The 12,803-nt window shown below is 36.0% G+C and overlaps 1 protein-coding gene across 1 annotated transcript in view; it reads left to right on the plus strand.

Annotated features, from left to right (window-relative positions):
- Positions 1-10,427, plus strand: part of LOC140150644 (uncharacterized) — a 59,497-nt gene extending 49,070 nt beyond the window's left edge. Inside the window, exons 4-6 of the mRNA XM_072172706.1 lie at positions 1,400-1,612; positions 8,504-8,672; positions 10,203-10,427. Of these exons, the coding sequence (XP_072028807.1) occupies positions 1,400-1,612; positions 8,504-8,672; positions 10,203-10,411 (591 nt within the window). The 3' untranslated portion in view covers positions 10,412-10,427. The remainder of the gene's footprint in view (positions 1-1,399; positions 1,613-8,503; positions 8,673-10,202) is intronic.
- The last annotated feature ends 2,376 nt before the right edge of the window (positions 10,428-12,803 follow it).

Raw genomic sequence — 12,803 nt, forward strand, 5'->3', positions numbered from 1 at the left:
TGTTTACAATATACACAATTATTTGGGAATCCGATATTAATGAAGTAAAATTTCAGCGCATTAAACATCTACATATCTTACACCAGGTGGGTAGTAATTTTTTGACTCGATCTTGCTCGAATGTCAGTGGATTGTTTCAGATAAAATTTTTGTTGTAAATCCTCGTAGCCATACTTGTGTTCCTCAATATAATTTGCATAGACGGCAGTATCGCGAAGGCCTATTTTTCCAGGTGGTTCCGTTTTGCCCCGGGGGTCCGTTATGCCCCACCTTCCCCTATTTATATTATTTATCAACATAGGCCTATTTGTTTGTGACGGTTTTAAAATTTCAAAATAATCCCATTCAATTACACGGTTGACGATGAAAATTTACTGAATTTAGAGAATGCAATGCGGCCACCACCTGGCCGTCACCGTGTTGCTTGAAGGCGGGTCCGCTTCGTAAAAGCATGTGAAAATTACTATACACCAATCCGAGAAGCATTTACTGTATTTGGCCCTCTATTGACGGCAACACGGATGTACCAGAGCGGGAGATTTAATTCGTAATTCAATACTCATGATTGTGTATTGAATATCACTGTTGTGTACAATTCCCGGGTACAATTCTGTATAGCACACAATAAATAATGGATGGAACCCCCGACCTCGGGACACCGCAGTTTTACATCGGGGACACCGCAGTAATGGCGAAGTCGGATAGGTGTATACGGGCCCGCCGATATGCAGGGTCCGTCACATTTTGCCACCGTGACCAAAGTCATTATTAAGACGGACTCCATACCGACTTCATCGATTTATGCATGTTTTTACCATGTTTACGAATCTCGAATTTTGCAAATTGACTTCGGGCCCTTTTTTTTTTTGGATTGATTGATTGATTTGATTGGTGTAAAAATGATGCACCAAATGGCTTGAATTGGACCTCAAATTTTTCAAACTTCTCAGGAGGGAACATCTGTCCTCAGACAGGCCCCCTTGCGTAGTAGATAAACATATGGCCATTTTCGCTCTTCTTTCGACTTTTGCAAATTTCCTATGTTGACAATTTATAGGGAAAACTTGTCCACGGAAGGTTTCATGGACCGGTACCCCCTGACTGCTCTAGATCGACAATACCAAAAGCTGGTATCGCCCATCCCTATGGAGATTGACCGTACTCTCGCTAAATAAAAAAATCCCTTAAAAAGGGATGAATAAGCGTCCTTATCAACCAATCAACTTTAAGACAAATAGGTGAAAAAGGACACTTTTTCATAATTTTTTATATTTCACATGATCCGTGCATATATCGCCTAGCTATAAATGAACAAATATTTTTTTAGACCAATCAAACCAATATATGGGTGTAGTACGCCCTTAACTCTTTTTGTCTTCTAATTTGTTTTGTCTTACAGTTGAGTTTCAGGAAAATTCTGAAAGATTGGTTTGAGGATCACGTTGTGGACAAAGCACAAGGATGTTTTTCATGCCATTACGGCAAAAAACTCCGCATATGCATTACAAACAAGAAGATGTACAATAATGCGTATCGATGCATCTGCCCAGAAAATTGTTTGTATTGGACATTCTGCTGCCCGTGTTGGTTTCTTGCAAGTCCAATATACAGAGTAAGACACCATAAGAAACTTATTCTAAGGGACACATTGGCGATCAAAATCAATCAATCAAGGGACGAGCTTTCCTTATATTCATAAGTATTTCAAACATTCGTATATGTAATAACTTACTACTAAAATTTAATGTAGATAATTATTGTGATCTCACACCACCAAATCAGAGTCCCATATGTGCTAAATTTGCCTTAAGAAAACGTCATTTTTTCTTCACAGGAGCGACTCAGTTTTAAGCGACAGCTATGATGGTTGAAATCAGCCCTTGCCTGATCCCTCTGGCTGGGAAAAAATATAGGTTGACCGTCATTATTTATTACGACTGGCCCTCGAAGTCTACGATGTTCGGGAATTGCCTATTTTACAGGCAAAACCATGCCAGTGTTTCTGTAAAGAAAAGGCTGCTTAAAATCATTAAAAGTTATTCGATCTCTCCCATCTGTGGTACACTTGCAGGAATTAATATTACTAATCATTACCAATCCAAATTTGGCTAAAATTATGCAAATTTCTGTTCATTTTAATTCTTAAAATGGGCATTCATGGGGTTTTTCTGAGAAGTGAAATTAAGGGCGCACAACCATATAATTCTATCTGGTGGTGTAAAATCTTGTATATCAAAAGTTTCTTTTGAGGTTTCTGATAACACTTGAGATATTCAAAGGTGTTATCTTGCCATTCACCGCAGAAGTAGTGATGTGACATGATTAATTATTATAGTTTACACTATTTTTTTGAATGTATTACGCTGCCCTAGATGTTACGCCATTCCTCAGTATTCCTCACAAATGAAATAACAGGGATAAAGATTTGGATCGTAATTCTATAGAATTGTCACATCATGCAGATTATTTGTACCTGTAAGATTAGTGTCTTTAAAAAGAGCGGTATCGTAGTCAATCTATCATTGCATACATACACAGGTGATGAGTACATCCCGCTTATCAGTCCGGTCCGACTGCGTGATCAGGAAGTACTGCCGAATCAGGCAGTATGTTGCCGAGTCAGGCAGTATGGTATCCCACAATGCAATGTTCTATTTCAAATAGAGCATCGTTTAATATACCGTTATTTCTTGGTTTAGAGTAAAGAAGTAGGTAAAATATATAAAAATATCAATGAATGTACAATTAGTAGTAATTTTTCATAAATTTTAGTTAAAATACAGTTAATTTGCATATTTAAATCAAATTTTTAAAAACCGTTAGAAATTGTTTTGTTATATAAATAATTTTTCTCCCGGTGGAATTTTTTTCGCCCGGTGAAAAATTGTCAACTTACATGAAGCTCATGTGTATCAAAGTAAAATGTCCACCGATCTTTTATAAAGTCCCCAGCAAACACAAAACGTTTTCGACATCATTCGCAAAAGGTTATACAAGGTTGTCAGAAAACGTTTTAATGTCGGGTTATATAAAGGGTATATTAAGAGAGATTTTCTGAGAAATACCGATGAAATGGGAAAAAGGCGGAAGATGGGGGTCAGCAAATTTCAACCATATTTTGGCAATTTAGTAAGTTTGGATAAGTGTTCACAGTAATCAGGTTTAAAAATCTGGTATGCCCCTCCTAGGAAATATGGGACCCCCTAAAATATGCCCCTAACACATATTTCCCTGACTTGTAAAATACCGTTTTATACCATTTTTGAGCAATATTTTGGCGCCTAAGACGACCATTAATGAAAATAAATTTTTTTACACAAAAGCTTTCATCCTTCGTCTTCTTGAAAAAATATAAAACAACAAATATTTATATTGGGATGTTCCATTTATTTACAGGGGAGGGGGCCCATATTTCACATTTTACAACTTTTGAAAAAAACTGAAATATCCCTCTACTTTGTGACGTCATTGTAAGAGTTCCCCAGTCTTTTTCAAATTGTTCATTACAGGAGAGAAGCTCTGTACATAGGTTATTCATATAATGCAATAAAAATCATGGAGACTTCTTTACTTTTCAGAAAACACAAACATGTATTTCCCCAATATATGGCATTGGTATAATGATGCTGTATATTACACCAACATCAAACGTATGATCTTTTCACTGTATCTGTCCCTTATCTTGAGTCAATAGTCAGTTATTGCTTTGAAGAGGTGAGCACCACATTTAAGAATACAAACCAAGTATATGGGTGCTTCTCTTTTACAGCACATTGGTAAAATCGCCAGTAAATAATGCTCCATGAACTCCCAAACGCGTATTTCCCTGACTTTTAAAATGCGGTTTTATACCATTTTTGAACAATATTTTTGCACCTAAGACGAGCATTTATGAACGTAAATTTTTGTACACAAAATCTTTCATCCTTCGTCTTCTTGTAAAAATATAAAACAACAAATATTTATATCGGGATGTTCCATTTATTTACAGGGGAGGGGCCATATTTCACATTTTACAACTTTTGAAAAACGAAGTGAAATATCCCTCTACTTTGTGACGTCATTGTAAGAGTTACCCAATTTTTTTCATATTGTTCATTACAGGAGAGAAGCTCTGTACATAGGTTATTTATATCATCCAATGAAAATTGTGAGGCTTCTTTACTTTTCAGAGAACACAAACATATATTTCCCCATAAACCGGTATGGCATTGGTATAATGATGCACCAACATCAAACGTATGATCTTTTCACTGTTGATCAGTCCCTTATCTCGAGTCAGTTATCTTGAGTCAGTTACTGCTTTGATGAGTTGAGCACCACATTTAAGAATACAAACCAAGTACATGTGTATGTGGGCTTCTTTTTTTTTACAGCATATTGGTAAAATCACCAGTAAATAATGCTCCATGAACATATAGGCCTATATGTTAGCGTTCTCACGATTATTATGGTGATCACAAGCACCTATTCTGACTTTTAATCATCCAATTTGACGGGCATAGACCAACTTTGAGAAATTTGCACCAAAAATGGTCAAAAAATGCAACATTTAAAAAAAAATCATAAAAAAGCCTGATTTTCGCCCAAATTTCAAATATTTTTGGTGAAGTTGGTCAAAATTCAAAAAAATGAAAAAGCGTCCCTAGATATTTTTATCTAGTTTTTAAAAATTAATAAAAAAAATTTTTTGCCAAACAATTTTTTTGTTACTTTGCGCGAAAAAATTTGGGCCAAAAAACAGTTTTTTGTGATTTTCTCCAAAAATTAGCATTTTAGCCCAAATTGGACCTCACAAATGAATTCATCAAGTCATTTTCATTCTAAAAATGTATACTTTTATATTCTTTAGACTAATAATTTTGCAGTTATGAGGCCCGAAAGTTTCCATAATTCCAGGGTTCAGACCACCCTTAATCTGATATAGATTTTTTTCCAAAACACCAAAGCAGGTTAGGTCTTTTTGGGACAAATCCGAACCCTTAAATGAAAATGTATTCTTTATTAATAATACAACTAGTAACAATTGAAAAATATTGCCACGCATGGTAGAAAATGCCACTTAAAAATGTTGATTTTTACATGCTTTGCAATATGATGGAGCATGGAGAGAGAGAGGAGGGGAGAGAGAGAGAGAGAGAGAGAGCAGAGCACGGTTCATAGGAACCTCAATACAAATCCCAAAATCAATTGAATGTCAACAGCATGATTGGTATTTCAAAAATTAGGAATCATAGACAGATAAGCATTTTTATGTTTATCATAATAACACCCCTACTTGATGAATGTATCATTCCAATATTACTATTGTCTTTGTTGTTCACTACATGTGATAGAAAATAATAATTGTAGGCTATATATACCTTGGAAGAAAGAGATAATATTCATTTGAGGATGCATATAAGCATGATGCAATTTTTAAATCAAAACAGAGGGAATTTTAGTACTGACATGGGGTATTGACACCCAACACATAATGGAATAGTCCTTTTCTAAGCATTTCTACAGCATAATTTAGGCCCCAAACTAATTATGCAACAGTAGGCCTATTGTTGATGTTGTTTACTTCTAATATGCTCACTTTTTATCCAATTTCTTTTCAAACATGGAAAATCACCGAAAATGAGTTTATAGCTTAGAAATGTCGCGGTTGCATTTTCTGAAAAAGGGCATGAAATAAGATGTGCTCATTTTAAAACAGAAAAAGTCTCCATGATTTTTATTTGCTCAATTGTTTGGCCTATATTTACTTTATCTAACATATCAATAACTTTTACAAAAATATTGGGGAACTCTCACAATCATCTTGTAAACTTGGCTTCAAAATTGGGATTTTTAACATTTATAAAATTGCTGAAAAGGCCATTACACCCCTCTCTAAAGAATTTGTAATTGCTCTGTCGAGACAAAATGTGCATAATTACTGTGAAGTATAAATAAATTGCCTGCAAATTGGTGTTATTACGTGGCTCTAGTCGAAAGTTAGCGCATATTTCGAAAATTTTGTGTCTGAGAAGTCAATCATAGGGGTTCATTTTGAGGGGGTTCCAGTATCTCCCAGTGGGGGGTCCTCAAATTTTTTTAATACCTCCACTGTAAATACTCATGGACACATGTTTGATTGACAAAATATGAACAAAATTTGCTGACCCCCATCTTCCACCTACCATCTGAGTCTATCGGATAAACTCTCTTAAGAGTATAAAACGTTTTCATAACCTTAAAAAACATTTTCTGATAATCTACTGCTCAGTAAAAAAAATGTTTTACAGAAAACGTTTAAATGTCGGGTTATATAAAGGGTATAAAAACGTTTTAATAACTTTCCAAAAACATTCTTGAAAACTTGATACATAACATATTAAACAGAATGTTATTTTGGGGTTGAAAAAATATTTTGCGAAAAATGTTTGCCCAAAATATTTTCAATAACGTTTTAAAAACGTTTTCATGACCTTTATATAACCCGACATTTAAATGTTATTAAAAGGTTTTGAAAAAACATTTTAAGAACATTTCTGTGTTTGCTGGGTTCAAATATTTTAACATAATGTTATTTAAGTATTGACACAATATTTGGCAAAAATGTTTGCAAAAATAGTTTACAATAACATTTTTTGAAAACATTTAAAAATATTGTTGTAGTGTGTTTTCATACAAAACGTTTTAAAACGTTATTATGACCTTTATATAACCCGACATTTTAATGTTATTAAAACGTTTTTACCTAAACCAAAAGCCAACATATAACTTATTTAAAACGTTTTTGTGTTTGCTGGGTCACCATGAACAATTTAGTCCTTAGTCTGTCGAATTCGGAAGGGTTACCAAAGTCTGTGTTGCCTAACCCGGCAATATGCTGCCTGATTCGGCAGTACTTCCTGATCAGGCAGTCGGACCGGACTGCTTATAGTGCATACTGCAGTTACTGTCCGTTTTCCTATACACAATACACAGTGCTCTCACCATTGACGCGTGACCTCTACAAATGATGTATGTTGGAAGAATGGACACTTGCCTAGTTAACATCACTGTGTGAAAAATAACCAGCCAATATTTAATTTATTCTCCAAACTTCTAGCAAATATATTTTTCTAACATGACCTAAAATTACAGCTAGGTTAGATGTTCAGAAATGGTCGCACTTTTGTAAAATATGAGTGAGGGCAGGGCATAGCTAGCCAACTCCCCGTGTTAATTGAATGGAGATTTGACCGAAAATATTGGTATCGGACCGCTCGCTTCTGAAGGATGCCAAAAAAAACGGTACAAGCTACATTTAAATTATTCTATGAAATTCTAGAAAATATAGTTTTGTAACATGTCCTAAATTTTAGCTAATTTAAGTGTTTGGAGAGGGTCGCACTTTTGTGTTTTAGGAAGGATATGTAAACGACAGATAACACCAAAAATATGAAGAAATTATTTCCAAACCGTGTTAAGTCAACAATCATTATGTTGCTCATTTTCAAGAATGCTGGTTTACAAAAAGCACGCCATTGTCTCATTTCGTGAACAAAGGTACACATACCATTGTTTCCTTTCGTTTCCTTTATAATCGGTTACCCAACTATAATACCAGCTTTATTGCGATATCGCACATTTAAAACAGACACTTGTGCACGACCAGAGAAGATCCGATTTAATCAGTTGAGCTGTTTCAATGAGTGTTATCTTGGTTTAATAGCTTTTAATGGGGTTTAAGTCCTGCAAAGGTCGAGATGAATTCTACTGTAGACATGACTGCATCATGGCGGGGTAATACAGTCAAAAATAGTGAAAAGCAATTGTATGGTAACTATTCGAGTTACATCTGAACTTCTATGGCGAATCAATTGTCAGTGCACAATAGCTGACATATTCAGGGATACCAAAATAACTATTTTAATAATGTTAATTTGGGATCCCTGGATATGTCCGCTTAAAAGCTTCTAGCACTCAAACACTATACGTGGCCACGAAAGTCAGTGGCCAGTAGTACATGTAAGGATATACACTTCCACGCCCACTAACCTGGTCTCCTAACTAAACTGCCGTATATAGGCAATTTACATTATGGATTTTAACTGACTAAATAGAGCAATTTAGGATGACTATATTCACGCCCTCTATTGGTAAACATTACATAAAGGTTACGCATTGCTTTAATATATTGGAGCTCCATTAGTTGCAAGTCATTAGTAGCAAGTCCTTAATATGGACGTCTCCGGCCTCAGCCCTGTTGGGGTTGCAGCCTTCGGTCCTTAATTTCCCTCATTATAAGCTTGATCGCTATTGTTTTTGAGCGCTAATTGATGTTTTTTAGCCCTGTGGGCAACTTTGAACAGTTTTGGTTTTGAGCTATTGTTTGTTACGATGGGCTTGGAACTCTCCTCTCTCACTCCTCCTCTTTCCCTTTGACATGCTTGATAAGAGTTTTTAAATTCTTGAATGATTAGATTGGTGTTATTGTGGCAAAATGACAAAAGGTGTTTTTTAACCACTTGCTATCAATATAATGCAGGTGTGTCGCTCAAATGTGTCGGATCATGAGTTCGAAATAGAAGGCAATGTCGGAACTTTGGTACGAATTAAAGCCACAACCCAGCGCGGTCAAATGTATGATAAATACATGATCACAACTCAAGATGGTCGCCAGATTGAAGACATTCGATACACAAACCAGCAAACAGGTAATACGGAATTAAAATACTTCGTGTTTGCTTACAAATTTCCTACTTCATAAAAAGGTTACCTGTTGAGCTGGTATTGCAAGACAATCCTTATGGGCATGGATGAGACCTTACCAGTTTTATAGGTACATGTACTGCGATGTTCGCACGAGGATTCAAAAATTGATTCAATCGCTTGAGAGAAACATGTAGAAATACAAGATTACGATACGTTTTGTTGACTTTTGGAAAACGATTTAATAACTTTTTCATAAATGGGCATCCCTACTTTTGTAACGTTTCAAAATGGATTAAATATTATAAATTGTCTAATCGATGAGATCAATTTGATGCTACCTTAATGGTCTAATCCAGTTTGAAACGGATTTGTTATGCCCATTTCTATACCATTTTTAACCCTGATGTGGCAGTGACATCAACGTGTTGAGGCAGGTGATTCTCGTGCGCATTTATGCGGCGTCTTTAAGCACGTACGTGACTGTGTACGTCACACAGTGTCATCGCCCTGATATCTTCATGGCAGAAAATGCCATGGTAGGTTGAATCCACAGCCACACATGGCCATTGTGTTCCCACCTGTTTAATAGTTTTTAAATGCATAGTGGGCTGAAGGACATCCGACTAAGGCTAATGACATTAGCCTGTGACTGACCTCTGTACGGTCAGCGAGCATACATTCGCCATTGTCATCTGCTTATAGACTGCCTCTACGATAGTCTCCTACACAGCCAGTTTGTGTCAGTCGGTCTGACACGCGTCGATCCTGTATGTTCGTGATAGCCACATACAGGCTGGCCCGAGACTATATACCTCCACGAGGGTCTACGCTGCGCTATTTAAAATCTTGAATTTTGGTCACTTTTTCAGCTCAAGACGCAAGCTACTCTCTCAAAGCGCAAACTAACGACTATCATATCTGTTCAAAATATATATTCAAGTGCAAGGAACCACATCTGGTTTCTTTATACGAAATCATTTACGGAAGATATTCATCATTTTCCACCCCGGTATCCAAAGATTTATCGTCTGAATATCAATCGTGCATAGCACATTTACGTGTATCGATCCCGTGTATTCATTTCAGTGTCTCTGGTTGTATAATGTAATTATTAACCGGGCGATGTCGGTGTGCGTCACCGCTTTGAAGAACACTGGCGATGTGAAGGTGCGCCCAATGCACACTGAAGTCATTGCCACATCAGGTTCAAAATGGTATATGCGGCATTGGTTAATCTTCGTCCGATGCTGAATAGTTACAGGGAAAATCTTGTGACCAACATGTGTCTATGGACTATGCAATGCATGCATACACAATTGAAGACCTGAGCGCAAGAAGACCTAAGTCCACTTGGCTTCTCAACATGTATACACTAAAGTTACGTAACGTTAGTGTATACATGTTGAGGGGCCAAGTGGACTTCCGGTCTTCTTGCGCCCAGGTCTTCAATTGCACATTGAACCGAATAAGCGATAAACAAGAAAATACAGGGAAGGTTATTTAAGACACATTTCACTTACTTATTCCAATAGGAATTGTTACTGTATCCCAACAACCGGGAAATTCTCCGGAACCAAGAGATGTCGATCAAGGAGCTACCGCTACTAACAAGGAAGATGATAACGGACATGCAGCTGCAACTTCTACTTCTCCCGCAACCATCATTACTTCCTATATCGGAGTAGAAACCATGGAGGACAGTGTCCCAGAAACAACCGCTGACAAAGCCAATCTTCTTTAAATCATAATTAATTAAGCATCATTTCATTCAGAAAAGTGTTTACTAGTAAACATTTACTCAAGCATTTAATAGGGCAGGTGGTTTTCTTCGGAATGGGTTTCATAAAATGTGAGTCACTTGCACACTATCAAATAAAGGGTTATATTTTTTTTCACACAAACAGAGTGTGGGTTATTAAATTATCCAGGCGTTTATGGCTAAATGTCTTTATGAATGTTGACCATTTACACTAAAACCAAAAATTCGCGCAAAATCTCGGATTTTGACAAAACTAAAGAAACTAGGGTCTTGATTTTTGCAGGGTATGTTGGTTTGATAAAGTACAATATAATCTGTTAAAAAACAGAATTAAAAAAAATATTGAGCGCGTCCTCCTCAGCAAATGTTATAACATGGCTTTAATATAACAATACGCTGTTTTAATAATAAAAAATAAATGCTTATTAGTTTTTGGTCACAAAATCCTTTGACACCTGGACAGGTCCCTCAAAAATGGAAATGATGCAGAGTCAAAGAGGGGTGCAGGGATGATGTCAACAACTACCGTCGAATTTCTGTTATTCTTGTTGTCAAGAAAACTTTATGAACGCCTAATTCAGTTGTATGCCTTTTAAGTTATCATAATGTGCTCTCTTCACATCAATACGGATTCAGACCCAAATATTCCACACTTAACACTTTGATCGATGTTTCATAATACATCCTCCAGAACATTGTTGCTGGTCATTTTGTTGGACGGGGTCTTTATTGACATAAAAAGGCATTCGACACGGTCAATCATGCCATTCTTCTTCAAAACTTACATCTTTTTGAAGTATGCGTCTAGAGTTTAAATCTTATCTTAGTGATAGAGAGCAGGCAACTAAGATTGCTAATACTATTTCTGCATTCAAATGTGTCAACTTTGGTATTCCTTAAGGGACAATTTTGAGTCCACTTCTATTCACGATGTACATCATTGCTCTGCCTTCAACTGTATCCAGAGATACAAAAATCACCCTTTATGTTAGTGACACTGCCATTTATCGTTCATCAAAAGATATTAATGAGATCAATGAGCATCTTAAGGGTGATCTTAAAAGAATTACATCGTGGATGAAAGTGAACAAATTTACCTGAAATGCTAAGAAGACGAAAGTCATGCTTTTCTATACAAATCTTTTTCATAAAATGGTTGATGAGCAAAGTCTTTACATGAGTAATGAACAGCTTGAAAATGTCAATCAATGCAAATACCTGGAATTCATCATCGACCAAAATCTAAAATGGGAAACGCATGTTAACCATATTTGTCTAACAGTTTCTAAATATATTGCATGTTATACAGAATAAGGAAATGGCTATCTAATCTGCTAACCACATGAATTCAATTTACAAAACTCTTATTCTTCCAAGATTGACTTATTGTGATCCCTTCTGGATAGTATTGAGCGTCTCCAGAACAGGGCTGGGGGGGTCATTCTTAAAGTTGCAGTCAGGATACCGTCTTCTTTAATCAGGGAAAAACTAACTTAAGGTTAGCAACTATTTTAAACTATTTGGTAGTTCGAATGGTAGTGAGCTTTAGCAAAAAATGGCATTGATCATTTCATAGCGAGCGTGTAGAAGAATATTCAAATATCACATATATTCTTTTGTAGGTCCTGTGGTTCTTGAGTTATGCTGAAACAACAACACTTTTGTAAAACGTACATAACTCATTAACAGCAATAAATCAAGTTAAGGTTTTGAATTATATCATTTGTGGAGTGAACTTTTGTAAAATATTAAAATGTTATTTTTCAAGAATATATTGATTTAGATCATGAAAATCGGTTTTCTTCCAAACTATATGCAAACAATGTGTACTTCTGTGAAAACCAATCATCGTCACAATACACGTGGTAGTGCCCAACGCACTGAAGGGTCTATTGTTCTATTGTGTCCGATTTGAGCGCTGACATATTGGAAAATGTTGCCAATCAATATTCATGAAGTCGTGCGATCGACACCTATAGCTGTTCAATTGGGCGACTTTATTGTTAGGTGCTTTTATTCATACATTGGGCGTATCGAGCTGTATCGGTTGGTCCGCAATTATATTTAATATACTGTCTGTTCAATTAGCTTAGATTCTTGAATTTTTAAGATATTTGAAAAAAATAAAAAATGTGGTCAAAGTCATCAAAGAAAAGTGATAGCACCTAACGTGATTTATACTTTTCAAATTCTAATGTTCAATTTAAAACCCCATTTCTTTTCAATTTTGGTCTTTTCCCGCGATATTTTTTATAAAAAACCGTACCACGTCGGGTACCATAAACTTTTTTGAATCAATCCATTTAGAGCAATGGGGACGAATGTCACAATGCGCAGAGATAGTATTTGTTCGACCATCCGCATCAGAAAGTAT

This window comes from Amphiura filiformis, chromosome 4, assembly GCF_039555335.1.
Source record: "Amphiura filiformis chromosome 4, Afil_fr2py, whole genome shotgun sequence".
Classification (NCBI taxonomy): domain Eukaryota; kingdom Metazoa; phylum Echinodermata; class Ophiuroidea; order Amphilepidida; family Amphiuridae; genus Amphiura; species Amphiura filiformis.